The 26491-nt window shown below is 46.4% G+C and overlaps 1 protein-coding gene across 2 annotated transcripts in view; it reads left to right on the top strand.

The window, feature by feature from the left end:
• The window catches only part of LOC119159866 (uncharacterized), a 50772-nt gene that overhangs the window by 13393 nt on the left and 10888 nt on the right, over positions 1 to 26491 (top strand). For both annotated transcript variants that reach the window (XR_012894129.1, XM_075888572.1), the window contains exon 3: positions 6222 to 6329. Coding sequence is in view for 1 of the 2 variants with exons in the window: in XM_075888572.1 (XP_075744687.1) it covers positions 6222 to 6329 (108 nt within the window). In the remaining variant the exon portion in view is untranslated. The remainder of the gene's footprint in view (positions 1 to 6221; positions 6330 to 26491) is intronic.

The raw sequence follows: 26491 nt of genomic DNA, 5'->3' as shown, positions 1-26491 counted from the left end.
AAAAAACAAACTAACGTGTCTCTGTTTCAGTAATGTTATTTACTAGTACTTCTTGTCCGATTCCGTGTCTTGTTCTTCTAGCGTTTTGAGGAAGCAGATTAGAAAAGCGTTAGCTCTGCGAGGGTACGCTGGCTCGTAGGACCAAGACATTTAGCAGAATTTGTTGTGTCAGTATATATTTTAGTTCTATGGTAATTATTTCGGACAAACGCTTTGTTCTTGTTCATACGCTACCTTCTAGTATGTTGAACGGTAGAACCGCATAGACATTCAGCTATGTTGAATGGCAACCAGGGAAAAGAAAGGCGCAGACAAAAAAGGACGTTATGGCCCTGCCTGAAGTAAAAACTTCACTCATTTGACATCGGTCAAAGGAGGCAAGGGAGCTTCGGGACACGTAATATTTCTCATAACTTCTGTAAAGCACGCACGGTTTCTGCTTAAAGTTTGTAAGAATTCACTAACTTTCACACAAACTTCAGTTCTGCGTTTCCCCGAAATAATAGCCTACGGTTACTGTGCTCTACATAAAAATCTTGTTTTGCATAAGTTTTTCATTGAAAACAGCCACATTTTCGACAAAATGGTGAGACCGTAAATAGAATAGCAACAAATCAGAAAGTGATGTTCAAGTAGGCTAGCAGCTTGACCCTTACAGCTCGTGACTAGGCAACAAAGGGCGCACAAGGAGAACACAAAGGTGTACACAAAAGATGAGTGTGAATTAGTGATTGCAACAGCCGTTAAAATCTTGTACTGGCTAAAACTGCCAAGCGTCATATTTGTGTTTAGAAAGCCGTTGCAACTGTCGATGATATACATCCAACTAGCTTTTAAAATGTTCCTATAATACCAAAAAGAAAACCAACACCACAAGATAGAAAACAAGACAAAGCGGTAGTCTCAACTCACATCATCGACTGTATCACTCGACTCTTTACACTGATCAGCTACCGGTAGGATATGCATCTTGCACGTCATGCCGCAATTTTATCGCCCAAACGTACTCATGTTAGCTTATCAAAAAAAATAAAAAGAAAACTCAGTGCCTAAAATGTTTGAGGAAGAAATACGATAGTGTGCTGCGAACATAATGACAGTATGTGAAGCGGCTATGATAACTCTTATAAGGTGGTGTCACTGCTCTTTAAAAACGTGGTTAGTCTAAACAAGGTTTAACACTTAAACTTTTTTGAAATATTGAGCTGAATGGGACCTTCTGCTAGACGGCCTGGATTTGTCATGTTATTTAACATTATTGGACAATCATTTAACATTCATAACATTCCTTCACACTTCATTTACCATTAACGCTTATTGCCAGAATCGCCTGACTGAACTGCATACATTTTGCCACATGAGAATGGAATCTTGTTGACCGCACCTACACAGCACTGTACAAACATCAGATTATTTTTTACATTGCTGCTGTCTCAATTTCTTTACAAATATGCTTACCCAACATTTCACTGTTTCTGGGAGGCAGAAAACACTACTGGTATGTGGTACACAGTGGCCGCAATCTTAAGATTGTGGAACGTTTTCTGATGTTAGAGCAGAACGGCATGCCTCTTCTTCTGTATATCGTTGTTACATTACTGGGACCTGCCTGTCACCTTGAAAAACAAAACCTGAGAGAGTGGTGTAACTGCTAAAATTAGGTAACGCACCTACTGCAACTCCGTTAGCTGTGCGTTTATACTTTCGTGCACAGTTCAAGGCACAATTTTATTAACGAAGATTATAAACACATCGCAATCTCATAATTCAAGATCTTAAAGTGCGCAGGCTTGTAAGTAAAAAACCTTCACGCCCACGTGGCGAGTACATTGAGCAGGTTTACTGGCTTCAAACGACAGTTCCAAATAACAAAAAACTGCAGTTTTCCTTCCCTTGTAAGCTCATGTGAAAGTTGAACCTTTGCCATTACAAATGAACAAAACAAATATCAGCTACTGTGACATAGCCTCCAAAGTTTGGTAGTTTTTAGCACTATAAATCCTTATTGATTCACACCAACTAGCCCACCAACGCATTGTTTTGCACTAGCCCCTATATTGACTCTTTTAGGCATCCAGCAGCTCACTCGTTTCCTAAACGAAGTCAATGGAAATGAGCGACGAAACCTTCGCATGGTTTTTGCCATCAACGCAATCTTTGCGGTGGGCACACAACTCGCTGAAACCTGCATAACCAAGCGACAAGCGCGTGAGTCCGGGCGACCACACCTAGGAGTTGAAACTAGAGTGCGCATGCGCGTATCCGCACTCTGGCGAAGGGCGGGGCAACAAACCCTAAACGGCATTCTTTTCATTATAGTGAGGGAGGTCAAGCCTCTGCAGCGCTCAAGCATTTCAGAGTGGTTTAACATGGTCGTGCTGTGGAACGAGGCCTCGCAGGTTCGAGTACCCTGGAGCACTCTTCAGAATATGAGGTCTAACAGACATAATGCCAAGGAATGTATAGGGGCAGTTATTAAAACCAATGTAACGTAAATAAAAAGAAAGAAAAGTCGGTGAAAAAATAACTATATATATATATATATATATATATATATATATATATATATATATATATATGTGACGTAAGAAGGTAGCGACGATTGGTAGAAGCGAGACGCAGTGAGACGCAGTGACCGAACGCGGACCACCAAGCATCATGCAGCAGCATCAGACGACCTTGACATCCCTAAGTACACCGGATCAGCGGACGATGGACCCGTACAAGACTGGTTTGACGTGTTCGAGCTCCACGCTACCGCTGCATCTGGGTCGGAACGGAAGATGGTTACGAACTTCAGCGACTACGTCACTGGTGAGGCATTAAATTTTACCTCACCTATATATTCGAGAACGACGAGTCATGAAAAAAATCAAAGAGGAGATGATTACCCGTTTTAACGACTATGACCAAGACCTACTCATTGCCAACCATCTAGAGACAACCGCACACTATCGTCAATTTCCTAAGCAGTCCTCAACCATTCGAAAGCCCAGCGCGAATCGACAACTGCTTCAATACGAAGGGGCACAGCAGTTTTCTTTTAGAAGGTCATGCGTATATTGGGAAAAACCCAACCTTCAAGCACGCCGCCCTTCTTCACGAAAGTCGACATTTTCAAAGTCGTGGCACCAACGTACGACACGAGACGTCACTCACACTACTGATGGTTTTATGCTTCGTCTCGCATACATGGTCCACCACCTGGTTTTCTACGAAGCAGCTCTTCAAAGGCTCCTAACGGTCACTATTCGTGTCATAAGGACGCCTTGTTCATGGTAGACCAGCTGACACGTGGGGAAAATACCAAACAACGTAAAGATGACTCAAAGAGTGAAAATCAGTCTTCACGCATTGGAGCAGCTTACTCCCCATCTCGCAGACTTAGCCCGCCTCCTGGTTTTCCCTTGCTTGGCTCTTTCGTGACTCACAAAGTCCATCTCACATCTAGCACGCTCACAATGGTCGAAATAGGGCTGCGGAGCTCGGACGATGCTACTCCAAGCCCTGGACTTTCCACCCAGATTCATGCGCCAGAACAGCTCGCATCGTTAGTTGCACAGAAAGAGGGCCATTCACAACTCAAACCTTACCGAACTACCCTTGTTGCGGTGTCGCCGTCCAGTGCGCAGCCACCAGAAACTCCTAACACAGAAGGCTCAGACGCATTGAACGTCACATGCTACCAGGCGCAAGAAACCTGTTCACCATGCATCAGCTGTTTACAGGACGCATCGAATCTCAAAGTAAATGAATGTCCCATTTCGGAAGGCTTGCCACTACAGCCATCTCCTGAGCAGCATCCCCAAAGCAAGCATAGCCAAGCGCGCAACCTCATGCGACAACAAAATAGACTGCAACCAAGGCATCGACGAACGCGAAATTCAACGAAAGCACACTCACCAATTGAAGAAAAGCGGAAAATAAGATCTCTAACACAAGAAGTAATTCAAGACGTCAAATTTTATCGCACAGATGAAAGTCGCCAGAGACGCTCCCTGCGCCTGCAGGTACACAGACCGCAACACCACGGAAAACGCCAAGAAAGATGAGGAAACACTTCTTGCATACCGCCAGCCCGCAGGAATCACGCCGTCACAATCCGTCAAGAAGCACGCATTTTAGAAGCGAAGCGTGTGTCGCAGCCACGACTCAGAATCCAACGCATGAGACATCCGACCTTCCAACGCTACAAGGACTTCCAACCTTGTTCGTTCCTCAATACTAACCAGGTTGTGCCATCACCATTTTTAACGCTGAAGGCATGGTTATGCTCTCCAGAACGCAACAGCCAACCTCGCCCACCTGAGGTCTCCTAGATGTCACCGGACTGCCTTTCCTGTGAAATCGCCCCGCCGCGGTGGTCTAGTGGCTAAGGCACTCGGCTGCTGACCCGCAGGGCGCGGGTTCGAATCCCGGCTGCGGCGGCTGCATTTCCGATGGAGGCGGAAATGTTGTAGGCCCGTGTGCTCAGATTTGGGTGCACGTTAAAGAACCCCAGGTGGTCTAAATTTCCGGAGCCCTTTACTACGGCGTCTCTCATAATCATAGAGTGGTTTTGGGACGTTAAACCCCACATATCAATCAATGCCTTTCCTGTGAACATTTTGTGCAAGTGCATGGAACCGCCGTGTCGCATGGAACTACTGCATTTTCTGGCATTAATTTTTTGTTATAAGACTCCATTTGTTCATGCTTTCTAGATGGTGGCTTGCGCATTCTTTCGGGGGAGGGGGAATCATGTGACGTATGAAGTAGCGACGCTTGGTAGAAGCAGAAAAGGAAGAAGTGAGATTAGAATAAACATGGAGTATGAGCCGGGCCACGTCACCCAGTCATCATAGCGTCACACACACACACACACACACACACACACACACACACACACACACACACGCACACACACACACACACACACATATATATATATATATATATATATATATATATATATAACAAGAAGAAGTGTATACTTAGGGCTCGTTTTTCTGTCTTTTGGCACAATAATACTGAGATATAACATACAATATTGGCAAAGAGTGTATAGGAAAAGTTATTAGGTTCATTGTAATATTAATGTGAAGAAAAATAAGTGGGTGAAAATATGAATTGCCATGGGCCGGAACCGAACCTGCGGCCTTCAAATAACGTGTTCGATGCTCTACCACTGAGCTACCACGGCCGCTATCACCCCAGCCACATTTATTGGGTATATAGGTGAATTTAAACGTGGGAGTATCAGTCAGAGCCAACAGTTGCCATGGCGGCGAGTATGGCACGCTCTTTATAAGCATGTTTGGCGTTATGTAGCACGTGAACATATTACGAGCTGGCAGCTGACGAAAAGTCCCTCGTATACAACCTAAAGGCACCAAGTCTGCCAGTACGAGACCCTCGTTAATCAATAAGGGAAAAAAGTGTATACTTAAGGCCTCGTTTTTCCGTGTTTTGACGCAATATGATTGAGATATAACAGACAATATGCAAGGATTGTATAGGGGAAGTCATTAGGCCAATTGTAATATAAATGTGAAGAAAAATAAGTGGGTGAAAAGATAACTTGTCATGGGGAGGAACCGAACCTGCGACCTTCGAATTACGCGTTCGATGCTCTACCACTGAGCCACCACGGCCGCTATACCCAAGGCCACTTTTATTGGATATATACGTGAATTTAAACAAGGAGTGTCAGTGTACATATATATAAATATAAATAAATAAATAAATATGTATATAAACATATATATATATATATATATATATATATATATATATACACACATATATATATATATATATATATATATATATATATATATATATATATATATATATATATGTAACCGTCGGCGTCACAACTCACAGCAGGTTTTATCGTTTTACCTAAAGTGTTCGTACACATGCCTTCCCGGTAAAACTCGTTCACGGAACAAGCAACACGTCTGTGCAGACTAGCCCAAGTCTAAAAAGTCTAAACCAGGAAAAAGCAAGATGATTAAGATGCTTCAGCACGTTCTCATTTCCCCTGATTCTCCCTGAAAACGACCTTTGTGATAGAGATTGTATATAATCAAAATGAAAGTGAAAGTTCATTGAAGAAGCTGCACTTCAGAGTGCAGCAGTATTTCATCTTGACCGATGCCTCCGGTGTCTGATAAAGAGTGTTATCACTGTTCATTCAGTAAAACTGCGTTTAAAGTGAAAGCCTTTATTTCTTGCAGCGTTTTCATGGAACTGAGTGCTCCTACTCGTGCGTTGTATCACATGGTGATCCCAGTAACGGTTATGGAACTTTTTATCTAGCGGAGGAGGACTGGACACCTTGCAGTGTGGGTGATACTTTTGTGTTTTCAAAGCTATGTTTCACGTTTTATATATTGCACCACGTATTTGTGGTCACACGTCATACACAAAAATTACAGACACGCTATTATTTAAATTTATTTCATGATAAAGCAAGGGCGCTACTAAGGGTTGATAAACACAGACAAAAATACCTGAAGACCGGCACCACGTGTTCTCTGCATGTGTGTGTCGTCTCTTAGTTGTGGCGTCGCATTATTAGGAACGTTTATCAACTCGCTTAACTATCAGTGCTACTATGCATGACCGTTAGATCATCCTTACATAATAATAGTCACAGTCAGCATGTCATTTTTAAGGCCAAAGCCTTTACTTTCTCACACACGCGGTGACCGGCTGCGTCCGTCCATAACCTTGATGCTAACAGACGCTACCTCGACGACTTTTCGCCTATGCATTACCTTCTCGAAAAGTTTTGTTAGCATTATAGCTTGGGATGATACCAACCACAGCAGAAACCGTCGGAGAGCCACTGAAAATTTTATTATCTTTTAAGCTAACGCCCCGAATCACAAAGTATAAATATTTGGCAGACCCCACGTACCCAGGAATCGACGATATGCGAAGCATGCGAAGGGAAGGTAGCTGTGTTGAAATTTTTTTTACAGACCAACACGTCATGAAATCATCATCATCATCAGCCTGTCTACGTCCACTGCAGGACAAAGGCCTCTCCCATGTTCCGCTAGTTAACCCGGTCCTGTGCTTGCTGTTGCCAATTTATACCCGCAAACTTCTTAATCTCATCTGCCCACCTAACCTTCTGTCTCCCCCTACCCCGCTTCCCTTTTCTGGGAATCCAGTTGGTGACCCTTAATGACCAGCGGTTATCCTGTCTACGTGCTACATGCCCGGCCCATGTCCATTTCCTCTTCTTTATTGCAGCTATGATATCCTTAACTCGCGTTTGTCCCCTAATCCACTCTGCTCTCTTCTTGTCTCTTAAGGTTACACCTACCATTTTTCTTTCCATTGCTCGCTGCGTCGTCCTCAATTTAGGTTGAACCCTCTTTGTGAGTCTCCAGGTTTCTGCTCCGTAGCTAAGTACCGGCAAGATGCAGCTGTTATATACCTTCCTCTTGAGGGACAGTGGCAATCTACTTGTCATAATTTGAGAGTGCCTGCCGAATGTGCTCCACCCCATTCTTATTCTTCTAGTTACTTCAATCTCGTGGTTAGGCTCTGCGGTTATTACCTGCCCTAAATAGACATAGTCTTTTACAACTTCAAGTGCACTATTACCTATCGCAAAGCGCTGCTCCTTTACGAGGTTGTTGTACATTACTTTCGTTTTCTGCAGATTAATTTTAAGACCCACCTTTCCGCTCTCCTTGTCTAACTCCGTAATCATGAGTTGCAATTCGTCCCCTGAGTTACTCAGCAATGCAATGTCATCGGCGAAGCGCAGGTTACTGAGGTACGTCATGAAATGACGATATATATATATATATATATATATATATATATATATATATATATATTTATATATATATATATGTGACATCTGTTAAAGAATTTCAGATGTTTATATCACCAGCTGATTGCACTTGCGCAACTTGCGCAACGATGTCAACTGGAGCATGCGTTTCAGTTGACATCGTTGCAACAACGTATTAGAAACACTACTAGCTGATATGAAGCGCTGATGCTCGCGAAGATACTGGCCGCCCTGGACACTGCTACATAAATTAACTTCAGCGCATGGCAACTAAACACAATTGATGTTAACCCGACGTGACGGCTGTATGAAAAGAGTACATATGTAATGTTCATAAAGTTTGGTAGCCAGCACTGCAGCCACAATAATGTGTCACGAAGGTATCGTCTATACGAGTAGGGGTTCCGAGACCTGACAGAGCTCTGTGGTCGAATGCTTCATTGCCATGCAGAACTCTTGGGTTCGATTCCTGCTGGGACCCTGAAATTTATTATTTGCATTCGTCGGGGGGTCAACGCTGCCTATGTGAGGTTTTTGCGTAACTGACACCTATTTTGTGCCTTCGTTCAGTCGACGCTACCGATTGCGGGTATTGCTTAACGCTCACGCCTTTAAATTACCCAAGTGTGTTCTCGTTGTTCCAGGGTAGACACTAAATGTCAATAATCTGTGGCACATAAACTATCATGCCCGTGGCACATACCCGCCCTTGGCCATGTTCCAGTGTCTGGCAGGAAGTGTTTGACGAGGTACGCGACGGCAGTGTGACATTATTCATGATTTGACAAGTGCGTCATAATCGTCAAACCACCGTACCCTCTCATGATAATTTTCGTTCACGCCAAGGGGGTTACCACGAGAGCACCCAAACGCAAGCGGCTAGATAGATAGATATACAGATAGATAGATAGATAGATAGATGCATAAATAGATAGATATATAGATAGATAGATAGATCGATCGATCGATCGATCAATCGATTGATAGATAGATAGATTGATAGATGGATAGATATATAGATAGATAGATATGCTCAAGTTCGCCGAAGTTTGCTAAGAATTGCTTCACATTCAAAAGAACATTTCTTAAAGTTTGGGATGCAACAATCAAAATCAACAGCAGCCATTCACATTCCGCACTCCTGCAAAAAGGGAAACGCGTACATCGCGCTCTATTTTTACCGACACCGTCTGAATGAGTGCATGCTTTCACCTAACGCTCTTAGAAGTTTACGAAGTGGTCTTTACTTTAGCGGCACTGCCCTGACTCGCATTATTCATCCATGTGATTATGCCACAATTAATAAACTATACTTCATATAACTGAAAAGTGCAGCTCAATTTGCCGAATATCTTCCGCGAATTTCCACCACATTTAGAAAGAACCAGCAATGCTTAACAACTAATTTAAGCTTCGCCCTTGTCTTGAACCCTTCACAACGACAACTCTAGTGATATTCTAAGGCAGCATTTCAAAGCGGTCGCAGGCTAAGGCGTTGTTACATTTGCTTCAAGTAGAGCTTACTAAACTACACTAAAGAAATATTTCTTGTTTCATAAATTAAGAATTTGCAGTATGGTTCTCACGTTTACCAATAATAATAATAATAATAATAATAATAATAATAATAATAATAATAATAATAATAATAATAATAATAATAATAATAATAATAATAATAATAATAATAATAATAATAACAAATGTAACAATATTCTTATTCTCAATTCTTTGAGTGATCTATAGCTGCCGTGACTTCCACGCTCGTATGTGATAAGGCTAACTAAGTTTTCACCTAAAGCAAAAAAGCACCTACTTAATTCATTGCTATGCATGATAATATGCCATCTCACAAAAATGTAGTTCTATAGGAGCACGCTTCAACAACCCTTGCCCCAACGGTTAGCATCACGCACCATAGTAGTGTCACACATGTTTATTAATTTGTTGTGATGAATTGCGGTTTCAACGTTACAGAGTTTCGCTAGGCCAGACGCAGACCATGTGGTAGTGTTAGAAATCATTTTTTTATACGACGAGCGGGGAACGAATAGTGAGGCCTATTCAAGGCAATAAACTCTTACTGAGCATCTGGTACTAGAAAAGTCGTCTTTTCTGAGTCTCTCTCGTGAACTTTGATTTGCCAGTCACCAATCATCAAGTTTATCGACGAAACGTACTCTGCGTTGTGGAGTTGACACATGACGTAATCTATTCGTGTAAAAGCGTAAAACTTTTTGTTTGTGATGTGTTTCGGTATTATTAATCTATACAGTACCACTCACCAAGGTGGGCTAGTCTTACAGTGCTCGACCGCTGCCCGCCGGTGGTGGGATTAAATCCTGGCTGCTGTGGCCGCGTTTTTGGTGGAGGCGAAAATGCTTGAGCCCCATGTGCTTAGATTTAGATACAAGTTGAATCAATTGAATTGATAAAAATTCGCCCCCCCTTACAGTGTCTCTCATAGTTATATAGTTTCTTTTTATTGAAATAGAAAATAAACGAAGGAGTTTTTGCCACCGTTTTTTGGCGACGGCTACTCCTTTCCACATATTTGTTACAGATAAAAATATGAAAAAAAACAAGAGCATGTATACATATATACAATCCTACATGGGTGAGAGCAAAAGTTCTCCTATATGGGCAGAACAAACAAGTAGACGACATGCTCACTTTTACCTTTTTTCCGCTCAGTATTCGTCACAAATCTTCGATTCTTCGAAGAACTGTTGCAGCACATTCACTGCTTTGCCGTTTGTTTTGGATGGCCATGGACCTAGTAATTTATTCAGCGCAAATGGCTGCTCGGGATCTAACTTATGCAGTTCCTGTTCTAGTCGTCTTCGGTGTGTGTCGTGTTTCGGACAGTCGAACAAGAGGTGACAAATATCCTCGTTGTCGTGGCCGCATGGACACGCTGACGATGTTGCACGATGAATACGAAGTAGGAAGTGCTTTGTGTAAGCAGTTCCGAGTCGTAGGCGTTGAATGAGTGTGTAGATACGTCTTGGGAGGTCACGGTGTAATTGGTATTCAATATTAGGATCAACCGATTATAGGATTGATTCCTTTGTTTCGTCTGAACCCGGTAGACAGACATAATTCACGTTTTGTTGTTCTTAAAATTCTATTTACATCATATTGAGATACCAGAATGAGGCACATTTGCGTAGAATTATGAGCGGTTCTCTCCAACTCATCCGCCATTTATTGTTTTTTAATTCCGCAGTGACTGGGGACCCACTGAAATGCCACTCGATGATTCGACTTTATAGCTTCTGAGAGCTCATTTAGTATAGCGTATACTATACGCACACCAATGTGTCTTGATGTGGCACTTTACACACATGCCAGTTCCGCCAGAGAGTCTGTAATTACCACCCATTTTCTTCGTGTCATTGAAAGTTTGATAAAGCTTATCGCTAGCAAAACTGCTACGAGCTCCGACGTTGTTGAAGAAGAGAGGTGGCCCAACCGACATGCATATTCTTCGTGCAATTTCGGAATTATGAATACTGATGTCGCTGTCTCTTTGGTGATAGAGCTGTCACTGTATACGTGAGTGTATCCTTGGTACCTGTAAAACAGATGATGTGATGCCAACTGCCGAGCGGCAACAGTTGGCACTTCATGTTTGCTGCGAATTCCTTCTATTGACGTTTCAATAGTTGATAGCTCAAGCAGCCATGCAGGGTAGTTTTGGCCCAGTGGCCAATGTGTCGACACAGGAAGCCGGGAAATGTACTGTTGGTACACATGTTGTATTTGCGCTCCAGCTCGTTTCAAGATGTTGGATATGTGCGGATGGGAGGGGTGTTGCGTGACTAGACGAAAGAGGTGCCGACACGTCTCCACATTTCTAATTACTATGATGTTGGGTTCTCTTGCCTCGGCCGGTGTCAAAGAACTTGATGTTGCCTGTGGAACCCCAAGACATATGCGTAAGCTTCGTGCTTGTAACAGCTGAAGTCGGTGTAGCGACGTCTGAGAGATGTTGTGGAGAACTGGTGCAGAGTAGGCAATTTTGTGTCGGATCAGTGCACAATGGAAGTGGAGGAGAGACGCTGATGTACAGCCCAATTTTGTTCCCGTGATGCGACGTATAAAATTGATAGTGCTGTTCACTTAATTTTCTAGATCAGCAATATGCTGACTCCATTTGAGTTGGCTATCTAAGGTAACGCCAAAGAAGCGATGCTTTCATGCGATTTCCATTTTCTGGCCATCCACAAAAAGCTTTAAGTTTTTCACTCTTTTTCTCGTGAATGGCCGAACTACAGATTCGGCGTGAGAAATCTGCATGCCTCGCTCTTTGAGGTAATCACTTATTGCGTCTAGTCCTTGTTGAAGCCAATGTTTGATCACTTCTAGCGATTTGTGAGACGTTCATATGCATATGTCGTCTGCATACATGGATATGTTCAAGGCTTCGGGTAGCACTTCTGGAAGACCTGCCATTGCAGCATTGAAAAGAAGCGGACATGGAATTCTTCCTTGGGGTACACCTCTGCTTATGTTGAAGCGATCGCTATCTCCGTTATTTGTTGAATTATATATTTGTCGGTTACATAGGAAGTTGGCGATCCATTGAAGGATACGACCATGAACCCCTAGTGAAGTAAGCCCGTGCAGCACAGAAAGGTGGCTCACAGAGTCGAACGCCTTTTTTAATATCTATGAACGCCACAACAGCCATGTTTCGACAGCTCATATCATGTTCTACAAATGTAAGGAGGTTGAAGACGCAGTCCATGGTGTATTGCCGTCTTCTGAAGCCATCCTTCTGTTCTGGAAGTGAGTTGTTAGCTTCAATCCACCACTGTAATCTTCTGTCAACCATTTTTTTCTATTACTTCAGATACATAGCTAGTGAGGCTGACTGGTCAGAATGAGTCAAGCGAAAGCGATAATTTACCGGGCTTCAGTAGTGGGACGATTCTCGCGACCTTCCAACACATTGAAACGTACGCCTTCGTCCAGATGTCGCTATATATCCGTAAAAGAACTGGCATGCCGTTGGGTCCTAGATTTTTCACAACACTGTACGATACGTTGTCAGGACCGGTTGCCGTTCTTACGCGGGTTAGTGATAGAGCAGTACGCAACTCTAGCAGAGAATACGTGTTATCCAGTTCAGCATGTGATAAAGTGTATGCATCTTCGATTTGCTGCTCTACAGAACTAAGCAGTCCAGTAGTGTTGTGAACCAATTGCCCAGTTCCAGTCAGCATTGTGCAAAAGTTATTAGAAACATCACGTTCGGATACTCCAAGAGATATAGCCAATGCTCTCAGTGGGTTTCGCTGGGATACTGGATGACTTAGAGCATTGATTGTTTGCCAGTTTTTTGGAAGTGGAGTAAATGGGGTCAATGAATTGTAGAAATCTTGCCATTTTTTACCTAACTTTCGCATGTGTCGGTTAGAGTGCATGTGTGTGGCCTGACTCTTCTTATAATCTTCAAGCCTCCCAGTGCGGCGATAGCGACGTTCTGCCCACCTTAATTCTAATAGCTCGTGGGCGCTCATAGTCTGCGTCTACACTGGAGTGGCCTGCAGGGGCAGCTGTAAACCTTGTCGCATGGGAGTAACTGCTTTTAATGCAGGACATAAATGTATCTAATTCATTGACTCCCATCAAGTCACGTCTAGTATGTTCACGAAACAGTTTCAAGTCACTTAGCTTTGAAATCAATGTGGTCGTTTGCACTTGCATTCCTGGGTGTTGCATAAGAACTGCGTAATGATCACTACCTCGTGTTTCGAGGTCTGTACACCAGTTCATATCTCGTGCAATGTCAGGAGAGGCTATAGCCAAATCCAGACAGCTGGCATGATTATTACCTCTTAAAAACGTTACTGATCCATCATTCAGTAAAACAAGACCACATAGAAAAATTGTTTTTTCGAGTGTTCTCTGACGTGAATCGGTATGAGTACTGAACCACGTGGTATTGTGCGCATTGAAATCTCCACAGATGAGGGTAGGTCCCTGGGCTTTACCCAATAAAATGAACCAGAGATGATTCGGAGATGCGCGTCGATGGTTGCAAATAAACACAATTTACGAGGACGGTAAGTTTCTGGAATTGAACTTCGCACCCTACAAATGCTGGCACGTCCGAGTCCGACGAGTATGAAACAAAAGAAGGTATGTCGCGCCGTACGCATAACAGTGCCCTGCTTAAGCCTGGATTTCTTCTTGATGAATATGTGACATAGTTAGAAATCCTAAAGTCGGGGCCAACGTTGGTTTCATTTGGACACAGAACGGGGAAGCTACACGGAGCAACCAGCTTCCTAAAGTCTGCGCTTTTGGACCTAAGGCCATGGGCATCCCACTGAAACACAGCTGTGTTGCGAAAACAGTTGTTCATTTGTAATGCCATTTAGTTATACAACAATTTTTTTGTACTGCTAGAGGCTCTAATGAAAGGACTGCGCTCACCTCTGGTAGGTCATTGGCCTGTGGAAATACACGCAGGATTGCCTTCAAAGCAAGGAAGAGCATCGGCATAACCATATCCACATCACTTGTTTTTGGTGCACGTTGCTGTTGTGCCTTTGGCTTTGGCGAGGTGAAAGGTGTACACGCTTGGTTATCCTGAGTTGCTGACGGTTTCGGTGTCCTGCTGTCGCTTGTCTGAATGTGAACGCTTGGTGATCATCTTCTACGGTCCGTTTTGGCTGTACTTTTGTTTTTCTGAGCTGAAGCATGTTTGGCTACCGCCGCATACGACAGTGGTGATGTACTCTTTTGTGATTTTGAAGTCACAGGGAGTGGATGCACAGTTTCAGGATTCGGACAAGGCGATACCTTTTTTGGAGCTCTTCCAAGCAAAATTTTTTGTCGCTTTAGTCGAGTAGCTGCCTGGTGTTTCGGACAACCAGCATATAACGCTACTTGGTCTCCATTGCAATTGGCACATTTGGGATGATTCCTCGATGTACATTGCCCCGCCGCGGTGGTCTAGTGGCTAAGGTACTCGGCTGCTGACCCGCAGGGCGCGGGTTCGAATCCCGGCTGTGGCGGTTGCATTTCCGATGGAGGCGGAAATGTTGTAGGCCCGTGTGCTCAGATTTGGGTGCACGTTAAAGAACCCCAGGTGGTCTAAATTTCCGGAGCCCTCCACTACGGCGTCTCTCATAATCATATAGTGGTTTTGGGACGTGAAACCCCACATATCAATCAATCCTCGATGTACATTCTTTGTATTCATGAGCTCCTGCACATATTTTGCAGCGAAATTGTCCATGGCACGATTTGGCAACATGTTCATATCGTTGACATTTGTAACATTGTGTAGCGGGCTGTAGGTGCTCTTCCACCGGATGACTTGTGAAGTCTAGTAGAATACGAGGCGGCAGAGGCTTGTCGGTGGAGAACTTAAGAATTACACTGCCGAGTAAATGTGGCTCTGCTGAATCATTTTCACGATGGAGCCATTTAGCCTGTCTCCTGACTGAGATTACACCGCTGTCTTTTAAAAATTCGAACAGTTGATCTTCCCTGTATTGCACTGGTACTTGTCTAATCTTTCCTAGGTTCCTCACATACGACTGCGGTATATACGCTGCCACTTCAAGATCAGCAACATGTGTTAACTCAAGGAGTCTGGACGATGCAGTAACTGTGGCGACACTTACGGAGAAGTTGCCATCTCTGTTGACACAGAACGACTCCACTTTCTCTTTAGCAGCAGATACAACTTCACTGGCCAGTTTGTTCGGATAGACTTTCCAGAACAAGGCGCTAGGGTATGTCAGCTTGAAAATTACGGGTATCCACGCTGGTCGAGCTTTCTTGTACGTGACTGTTGTGAAAGGCCTGTCTTCTGCTTCCACATCACAATTCATTTCCGCGGAGTTGATGATTGTTGCATCGCTGTAATCCTCTTGATTATCACTTCGCGCCTTCTTCTGAGTAACAAACTGAGCGCCGGCGTTAGGTGTCGTCGAGGGGCCGTCACAGTCCTCCTCGGGTCCGCGAAACACGGGATTATCTTGCTGTTCAGACGCGTTCATCACTTCGTCTTCATCTGATTGGCGCTGAGAAGAATGGCCGCCACCAGTAGCCGAAGCTTTCGGACGTCATGGCACCCTAACATAAGGCTTCGGCGCCATGAAGATGTGGCGCCTTGTGCACCGCGAAGGTGGTGGCCGAATCTTGGCAGTAAGATGCAGAAGACGAGTAAGAAAACTTACAAAATCGGTGAAAAAACATCAGCGCTAGGAAAGTCAAGTCCAGTGATTCTTCACTTCGTCTTTCTCTCCTAGTCTTATAGTGGATTTGTGTCATAGACCCCTGCCTCTCATATCCTAAGAACCCAGACAGAAATGCTCAGTTTCCTTCTTCATCCTTACTAACACCGCGGGGCACGCCCACAGACACTTGGACGTCTGGATGATGGTGGCGCGTAGCACTTCTTCCACTTGTTGCTTAGTGGTCTCACGTTCACGGGGCAAAGCTCTGTGTTGTAGACGAAAATGGGCTTCACTTATAGTGTGTGTTCGTATTTCTTTCGGTCACCAAGATTTGTGGAATTGGTGTTGATGACGCCATATAATTTGGTCTTTGCAAGGAACCATGGTAATGCTGTATCCCGTGCTTTTAAACGTCACCGGGGAAGACTGCCTCGACGCAACCACTTATTATCCGCACGTCGAAGAAGTGAGACTGGCTCATTCGCGTACCGAGAGCCAGCCAAAAACCGACGGCCATCATTACAACAAAAAAAATGAACCCAAACAGACAGGCATATGTGGAGACAAGTGATTGTGATGGTATAAGATGTCGCTGGCTCTCACAACGAAACGCGCACATGAGAGACCAAGAGCACAAACACAGACTACGTGGCAACAGAGCTCCCCGTGGACGGATCAAGTAAAAGGAGGGGCTGATTCATTAAATAGGAGAACTGAAACGAAAAGCGAGTTCATCAACCATCTGCATCAAAATGTCAATCCTCAGCAGTAGCTCACAGGGTAAGGAACAAGGAGGGATTTAAAATGATGAAGAAAAAGTGAAGGTTCAGATGAAAGTGAAGTATTTGCAATTGTGAGAAGGTTAGAGAAGTCCGTAGATGGGGCCCCGATCAACGAGCAATCATCGAAAAAATGACATCGCAAAAAGTGCAACCATCAGCCATGAAATCCGCTGAACGTCTCCTCGAATCAACCGGGACGTGCCGAACGTTGTACATGTGGGCTCGATAGCTTTATGCCCTTTGGAAGACAGTAATATACACTGACTGTGACATAAAAGTATCATGCCCTACCACCAAGGGTTGCCCGTGTCCTGGAACTCATACTAAGTGTAAAACTTGTGAAATGCTTGTCCTCCATCACAGCCTTTCGCAATGTGTATCTGACTACGGGCTCTTTGCCCAATTGCGTCTACTGCTGAGCACCAGGGCCCGCAATGAGCAAATTCTTTTGGTATGCTGAATGCAGGGATGAAGTCGAGCCGCTTATATACGAAGGACACGAAGTAAGATACCCAACCTAAAAGGTATACAGAAATCACCTGCTTGGTCTTTGAAAGTCCACTCACGAGGACAATGCTTAATATATGACGACAAAGTTCAGCACAACGGCCCTCCCCTGCTGTGCAAGGATGAGCGTTGCAGGATTACCATTTTAGGAATGTGCCCTACATTCCTTTAAGAGCTAAGGTCTTCTTAGACTAATACGTCCGGCCTTAGGTGTAAAGGATGTGTATCCCGAACAGTGTATTTGATGGCGCTGTCTTATAAAAGTAGATATAAACTGCAGTTGAGTGAGAACATTCTAGGTGGTGCTGAACCACTAGTCTCCGATTGGCTGCTTCGTGGCTGTGCCTGGATGCCTCTCTTGGTCTCCGCTGTAGGGAACTTGAATATGATTTAGTGGCGTGATCGGCAGGCCAACGCTGCGGTCTCTGTGGTCCAAAACGACACGAACGGCAGCTAGGACTTTTCATGGTGCCATTGCATGTTTTCATGTCATGTGCGCGACGCGAGCGCGCACGGGCAGCGTCTCCTCTAAATACAAAAGGGGCGCTATGAGCGCTCAATGGTAACGGACGTACTCCACATCTGCTCGGTGCACTTTCTTCAATATCTGCGGATCACCACCTTTCCACCCTTCAATTCTGTGTTTCTCGTCCCCAACAAGTCCTACGCTTGACTTACACACTACTCTTGTCCAGGTGAGCCCAGCTTTGGCGCTTTAGGAAAATTTTACTTTTGGCGTCTACGCCGCCTCACCAGGGGAACCCCTTGTGGCGGCTCTACGCCCAGCAATGGCGGCTGCCAACGTGGTTACGGGCTATGACCCCGTTGGGTTCGTCTCAATGCAAGCAGTGTCCATGGACATTTCTTTCCCTGGACAAGGTAGGCCGTCAAAAGATGAATATCTAGGGGACATGGTGCGAATATGGAAATGCAAGCAAGAGCAATCCAAGTCTGGGTCCCAGCAACTGCGAAACGCCGCAGCTGGTCAAGATTCCCCCGCTGTGCGAGGAACGCCGGTGCCCCGACCCACCGGTGGTGTGTCTACTTCTGCTCGCTCACCCCTGGCGATGAAGCAATGCAAGTGGCGTTCAGGCCAGACGCCTCGCCTATCTCGAGATGATTACATCGTGGTCATAAAACCACGCGTTACCATCGAGCTGTATCTCGGATGATCGCGCTTGCGATGCAATTCGGAGCTACCTGGGTGACCGGACCACCACACTTTTTCAAGTGTGGCCGATCAGGGCGCAAAAAATCTTAGTCTGCAGTACTACTATTCTGGGTATGGCAGAGAAACTCCTCGGTGACTTCCAGTTGCAAGTGTGGGATCGACAGCTGCCTGACCGAGGCCACGCCAAGGCGTCAGGGGCACGAAGTCGCCCCGCTTCCTCTTCTACCACTTCGAGGCCGCGTTTATCCTTCCTTACAAGAAAATTGTTCTGGCTTGCATTGGGTGCGGCACTATCGGCCATCGGCCGCCAGAGTGCTATCACTTCACTCCGACAGAATAGACCAAGTGTGGCACCCTTGCCCCCGAAAGCCCCACTGAACATGATTGCCACCCCAAGTACCTTCTCTGCCACAGCGCCCACGAGACTGAGACTAGTGGCTGTGCTGCGAAATTCTGGAAACCCAAGTCACCCTCAATATCGCATCGAGGGCCTACCTCATCTTCGTCCCAACGGAACGAAGGCACCCGCCTGAAGCAGAGTGCTCCTTCAGAACCAGCCAACACTTAAGCTTTCTCACCGCTCTTCGATCCGGTGGAGGCACGTCAGGTGAGCAGTTAGGCAGGGGTTGCTGCTTACAGGCCTCTTTGTCCTCCCGCTGTCAATCTTTCTTTACGTGAACTTGTGAACCCTCGCCAGCAGGAAGTGCAGCTTCAAAAGCAAAATGAATTCCTAACAAAACAGCTCTCACTCTTAACCAAGCAACCTGCTCCCAAACAACAAGGCTCTGCAAAGCCCCTCGGTACTGCCGCCCCTGTCCAGGTGACTACGCCGGCAACCTCAAATCCTAGCCCTCACGCTACGCACACTCCGAATAACCCTCTGGTTCCAGTAGTTGACGCACCTAATCCGGTGGCTCGAGTAGCTACTCAGGTAGCACCTAAGACCCCTCGACGACTAACCCAATTCATCCCAGTGAAGAAAGCGTCACTCGCATGAAGGATTGCCTTACGCGCGTCGAAGCGTTGATCAGTCACCTCATTGATAACTTCTCCGTCCAACGCATAGTAGTAGAAATCACTCAGGCCATTCAAGCTTGGGTAATCACTCAGTTTCAAGCCAAACAATAAGTTTCGTGCTCCTCTTCAGTTCGCAGTAGTGGTTCAGCTTCTTGACGTTGTCGCATGGTGGCTACCACAACCTCACCGTCAGACAATCCGGCCTCCGTACCCCTACCTTCCTCTCAATGTTCTGAGCAAGACATGGAGGGTGGAATATAAAACTTAAGATATTGATGATGGCCACCAACCGTACATCTCAAAATTTTCAAGTTTGTCATCGCAATTCGAGCATATACAGCGGAACTCTAGAGGGTTTGGAAACATGTGAAAGCGCTCGCATCTTTCCTTCTTCCTCCAGTCACTTGGCTCTCAGCCGGCCATGTTGACACTTCAAGAATCCGGCACGACGCCAACTCTTTCTGATATTGCTCCTAAGTGGGAGGCACCACTGCATGCCTTCTTGTGCATTAGGCGTACGTGGTGAAACAGGTCGACCTCGATCTGAATCTCCCATATGACTATTGTATGATTTTAGTGCTGTCTCAACGGAGACACCAACCATTATTTCACATATCAAACGTGTATTGTCCCCCTCGTGTTGCGAGGGCCTCCTTTACGAATCTCTTTCATAGGGCGCTGTGCACGGCAGACGGTTAACCTCTGGTGATTGTCGGGTAATTCAACGCCCCCAGCCCTCACTAAGGTTCTCACTATGCGAAGGCCCGGGGAAGAGAACTCAAGGAGCTCATTTCCTCGCTTAGCCTCACACTGCTTACCGATCCAGCACAGTCCACGCGTTCCGGCGATTCGGACACACGCGAAACATGCCCCGACCTCTTCCTGACTCGTAACATTCACGATGCTACAGGGCAAAACGTATGTGGCACTTTGGGAAGTGATCACTTTTTGCTTCACATTTCTTTCACACCGCGGCAAAATATGAGCCAATACTGGGACCTGGCCCGTCTCACAGACTGGAATAAATCTGGATTGCTGTCATTTCCTATGATCCCTAGCTCGGGCGAATACGCGGAGTGGGCGTCGTACGTCCTTCGTATGCAGCGGTCAAACATTCGCTCGCTCAAAACCTCTAATTTGACTCCTGTAATTTACCCACACCACTTACATCTCTTAAACGCTCGCCGCGGGCTTATAAAGCGCTGGAAACATAACAAACTCAATCGAAAACTTTGCGCTCGCATTTACGCGCTCACTTTAGAGGGTATGCCATACTGTGCGCAGCTTGCCGATTCAAATTCGGCTGACACCTGCACGAAAGCGGTGAATCATATGAGCTCTAAGGGCACTTGGTGGCTATTTCGTAGCCTTCTGGATCCCTCCAGCAATCGGGCAGAAACACAACGCCAGCTCCGCCGTGCTCTGCATGCCTATCAAGAAACTACAGATCAACTCACCCGAGAATTGACCCATAGGCCCAGAATATACGTATTCTGGCACCTCTAAGGCCGAGTTGATGCGCCATACACGATATCAGATTTACGGGCTGCACTGGGAAAAATGCGACGGGCCATGGCCCCTGGGTGGGATGGCATCACAGTGTCGCTTCTGGCTAACATTCCCGACGAAGCACACCACTCACTACTCCACCTGATAAACTTTACATGTGATGGCTCCCCACTCCCATCGGAATGAATGGCGATACTCGTCACATTCATACCCAAATCGGGCAAACTGGTCAGCATCGAGGCACTGAGACCAATCTCACTAGCCTCCTGGGCCGTAAAGCTTATATACATCATGGTCCGCGAACGCCTTTATGTCTAACTGGGGGCAAGGGGGACTTTTGCTGACACGATTTTTGGCTTTCGCCCACATATCTGTCAGCGCAAGACATCCTGCTCCAGCTTCAACATGACACCATAGAACCCACCACTGTGTGCTGTAACGATAAAGCCGTGCTCACACTCAATCTTGGAGGATCGTTTGATAACGTCCAACATAGTATTATTCTTTCTAGCTTCTCTGCCACAAACCGTGGCCGGAAGACTTTCAATCACATTCGAGCCTTTCTATCTCATCGCGGCGCTTTCATCCGCCTAGATTCGATCGAACATGGCCCGTACCTATTAGGCACTCGGGGTACACCACAAGTTGCAATTCTGTCACCCCTACTTTGTTACCTGACCATGAAGAACCTCCCCTCCCTTCTGCAGGAGTTCGAGGAAATACACCGCGCACTATATGCCGAAGATATCACAATTTGGACCAACACTGGCTCCCCAGCACAAATTGAAGAGCACCTACAAAAGCCTGCCCTTCTGGTGAACGCCTACGCTGCTTCGTGTGGCCTAGAATGCTCTCCAGATGAATCGGCTATTGTCTCGGTATCAGACTTACCACCACACCAGGTTTTGCTTCCATCTGGTTCCATTTCATCAGTCGAGAAAATTCGAGCTTTTGGGCTCCACATCACTTCATATTTGGATCACAGGGGCACAATATCAAGTCTCTCACGCACAAGCGAACAAGTGAGCCGTATGATACGGCGGGTGTCTACCAAGTGTGCGGCCTCCGTCGGACCCAGTCCACGCGGTTGGCTCATGCGTTTGTGGTCAGTCGCGTCCTATACACCTCACCTTATCTTCGCCTGCGTCGTCACCACGAGCACCAGCTGGACGTCCTTCTTCGTGCAGTACACAAACGTGCACTCGACCTTCCGATGCCAGCTCCAACAGAAGATTCGCGGCACAGGTGGTACATACCTCCTTTGCAGAGATGTGGGAAGCTCCTAGTGTTAGCCAAATTATTCGTCTGTTGCAGACGCCCTCAGGGCGACGTCTACTACACAGGCTCGGCATCAATGCAATCTCCAATCAAGACACTCCGGCGCCCATACCGAACATTGGCGGCAAAAATTACGGGTGGAACACTACCCCGCAACATTAACCTCAAGCTACATCCAGACCGTGGACTAGCACGTTCCACGGCCTTTCAGGTGCGACTTTTTGAGCACCCTGGCGTTTTCTACGTAGACGTGTTGGGAACCACTGCCTCAGGTCATTTCACGGCCGCCGTGCTCACAGAGGGAAAACACGTTGATTACCTCTCCTTTAGAGCCAACACTGTGACGCAAGCTGAGGAGGCTGCCATTGCTTTGGCCGCCTCGCATTCCAACTAACGCATCATCCTTATGAACCCACGCTCAGCCTCTTCCCAATACCTGCAATGTTTCATCGCCCCGCTGGCAGCTAACCTACTTCGGGCGACCTCTGGGCACTTCATAACCCTCACTCAATTCGTATAGTATGGACCCCAGGCCACTCGCGCCTGCCAGGCCATGAGGCGGCGAATGCCACTGCCCGCGCTTCTCTCATCCGGGCCATTGCCCCAACATGCCGCGAGTCGGAATCTGGCAATAGAAGTATGACGCGCTTTTGGAAATTTCTTGACTATTATTGGATTTCGCGCCACCTGTACCCGGACCCCACTAGTGGTCTCGAGAAAGCTAACGATCGAATACTACGTCACCTCCAGATGAACACCTTTCTCAGCCGGTGGTTTCTAGGCATTTTTTGTCGGAAATCAGTGGCACCTGCTCCATCTCCCAGGTCCTGGCCGACCCCTACCCTGTCATGCATTCGTGCCCTACCAACCCCCTTTCTTTTCACCCCCTTTCCCTATCCCAACTAGAGAAGCTTGGGAGGAGTACCTGCTCAGCTGACCGACATTGGATGCTCAATGCCCCTTGGAGAGGCGTGCTCGAGCAGTGGCCCACTCCACTGTCATCCCGGAATAGGGTCGTTTCACTCAAACATGAAATATGCTGCAACTCTCAGGTATATTTTCTGTAATAAAATGTTTCTACCACCACCACCATCTCTGGATAGCACAGGCAGCAAGGAAGTTGGTAGAGAGCTTTAGTTTAGCGCGCACGGCGCATCGCCCGAGAGGCAACACAGCTGTGCATGCGCTGTTCTTAAGAGAGATGCGTGTGTTTGCGCACGCGAGGGATGCGTACACTAGATCTTTGCTCTTACGTTGCAGCCGCTACAGCCGTTGAATACCTTAGCAGTGGCAATCACGAGACCTCCTCTTGGTGAGAGCAAGAAAACCAAGATGGCCACGACCAACTGCAGCAGGAGCAGCACTGCAGTCATGGCTGAGAGTAAATCCGGCGTGCAATTGCCGATTGCCCTCGATTTAAAGCTCGTTGCTTACGTGAGGAGCTTAAATACGTTCGCGGACCCCATGTAATGGACAGCTATTGCTGTGAAAATACAGGAGGCCTTTCAACGTGCGGAATGTCCACAGTCGGGGTTGGACGGAGCAGCTCGTGAAATCTGGGCTTGTCTCATGTATTGACTCGTGTCAACTATAGTTGGCTATTGTAATTTAATGCTTAGTCACTTATTGGCGCCATGTAGCACTTAAAGAAGAAGGTGATGATGTTAAGGCGCAGTTCATATGTCCGTTGCCGTGCACGCTAAGCTAATACTGTAGGAAGTAGCCTCAGCTGTAACGTACGCAGCGCGCTAGCCGTTGCCCACGTACCGCCTTGCGCGCGCTAAACACTCTCTTATCAGTGCGTGTGCGTGAGTGTGTGGTGAGTTTGGCGCGTTGAGACACTGCCACATGAAGGAACTCCGTTAAGGCTTTCAAGCTGTACTGCATATGTCAACGGCCTCACGACGCTGGTTGTGTTGTGCTCTTTGGTGGCACAAAGCGCAGCTGACACCGGCTTCGGTGGCGCGTTTACATCGGCGTTTCAGTCCCTACTGCGCTTCGACGAGAGCCAACGAATTTTACATTGTTCTCCGTGTGCCGTCGGGCTCCTAAGCACGTGATATGAGCACGCGATAAACGACAGTGAAGTGCGCATTCTACGAGAAAAACTGTCAAAGGTTACTCAAGCCCAACGGGCTTCGGTTGAGCGTGCCCTGGTCGCAGTCGACACCAATGGGCTCCCGTAAAGGGGTGCCCACCTGGTGTTTATACGGAGTGCCCCCTTAAGCACCATTCCCCCCTTCCCTGCACAGGACTTACATCATTGAATGTTTTTGATCATCATCAGTAGGTTTTTCCACAAAAAAACTCGCGAGCAGACGCTATCTGCGTCGTCGTTGTGAGGCGAGAGAGGGAGAGCGTAACAAAGAAGAGAGAAGGATGGATGGATGGTAACAACTTTATTTATACGTCCCGTACAGGATGTAGCCACCTGCCTGGCTGATAACACGTTGGGACTGGGAGGTCAAGCCTCCTAGCCCTGTCATGGGCATACTGGACAGCCGAGACTTGAGGGATATGGTCGTGAGACTTTATCATTCCTGTAAACCGTTCCTGGGAAATGCCATGGCCAAGCGACCCACATTCCCAGAGCATATGATCAAGCGTGCACAATTCTTTTTTACATGCTTTGGAAACAACATCCATATCTTCTATATCGTAGCAATCTTTTACCTGTGCCAGTGAGTAATAAGACTGTGTCTGTAATTGTCCAAGTGTGACCGCTCGTGCTCTGTTTAATCTACTGTGAGGGGGTGCAAACTCTCTCCTCCCCAGGTAGTAATGCTTAGTAATTTCATTATATGTCATGGGCGTATCCCGTTGTAGATTTTCGAATCCAGCAGAATCAAAGCCTTGCGTAAAAGCGTCACGGTCCATAAGTTCGCGGGCAATGTTGTTGGCCGATTCATTTAAATTAATGGGAATGTCATTGAGTGATCCAAGGTGCGCTGGGAATCAATATATGTAATGTGTATCGATGGCCTGTTTACTACTAATATTTCGAAATGCCTGTGGTGTGATCCTGCCCCTGCTGAAGGCTCTGACGGCTGGTTTTGAGTCACTGCATATCTCGATGTGTCGATCATCAGTGAGGGCCAACGCGATAGCAACCTGTTCAGCGACTTCCAGCTTGGAAGTGTAAACGGTGGCGCAGTTGGTACACCTGCCCTGGTGGTCAACTACTACCGCGGCGAACTTATTTCGGTCTTTATATGAGGCTGAGTCGACAAAGCAAGCCCCGCTTCCTTCTTTATCCAGCTTCTTCAATAAAGCCTTAGCCCGGGCTACCCTTCTGGCGACGTTGAAGGTTTGGTGCACATTTCTTGGCAACGGGGCAACGATGATGCTCTCAGCAAAGTCCTGTGGTATCTTAGTGTACGTCTCCTGGTCTATGACAGCGTTGACCATGATTCTATCGAGGATCGATCTCCCCGTGCAAGTTGTAGAGAGTCTTGGTATTTGTTACATTTCTTGAGCCTCCGCAGTTTCCCTAGTCATGTTGTGTACCCTTACTTGAGCAATTTTTGAGTGTTGGTGCGAAGCGGGAGACCCGGTGCACTCTTGATGACTTTCTTGATCAACGCGTTGACCTTCTTAATGCGGGTTTGTGTCCAGTCATACATAGAAGCCGCATATAAAATATGGCATAGCACGAAAAAGTTTATCAACATGATAAGATTGTCCTCTTTCACGCCTTTTTGTCTCTCTGCAAGTCGTCTGATCATCCGGTATGCATTCTCTGTTTTGAAGATAGTTTTCTTGAGCGCTATGTGATTCCTGCCATTTGCATCTATGAAAAGCCCAGTACCCTCATCGTGTCGACTCGGGGTATATTTACCCCGTTTTCGGTCAATATATGTATGTCACTTTCGGAGAGTGGCTTCCAGGCCTTAGGTCTCCCCCGTTCTCTTTTCTGTAAAGTAATAACTCCGATTGCTGTGGGGAGCACCTGAGACCAGTTGGCCTCAACTGTTGCTCCACTGTCTGCACCGCTTTTGTGAGTGCATCTTGTACCTGTCCTTCACTACCACCAGCACACCATATAATAAGGTCATCAGCATAGATGGTGTAGTGAATGTTGCTGATATTGCGCAGTTTCCTGGACAGGCTGATCATTTACAGGTTGAAGAGTATGGGAGATATCACCGAGCTTTGAGGGGTTCCACGATCATCGAGTGGAAGCACGTCGGAGTTGGTGTCTCCTACCCTTAACCTCGCCGTA

This window comes from Rhipicephalus microplus, chromosome 3 (assembly GCF_043290135.1).
Source record: "Rhipicephalus microplus isolate Deutch F79 chromosome 3, USDA_Rmic, whole genome shotgun sequence".
NCBI classification, from domain to species: Eukaryota; Metazoa; Arthropoda; class Arachnida; order Ixodida; family Ixodidae; genus Rhipicephalus; species Rhipicephalus microplus.
Note: the sequence above shows the minus strand (reverse complement) of the source record. Positions and strands in the feature narration are given on the sequence as shown.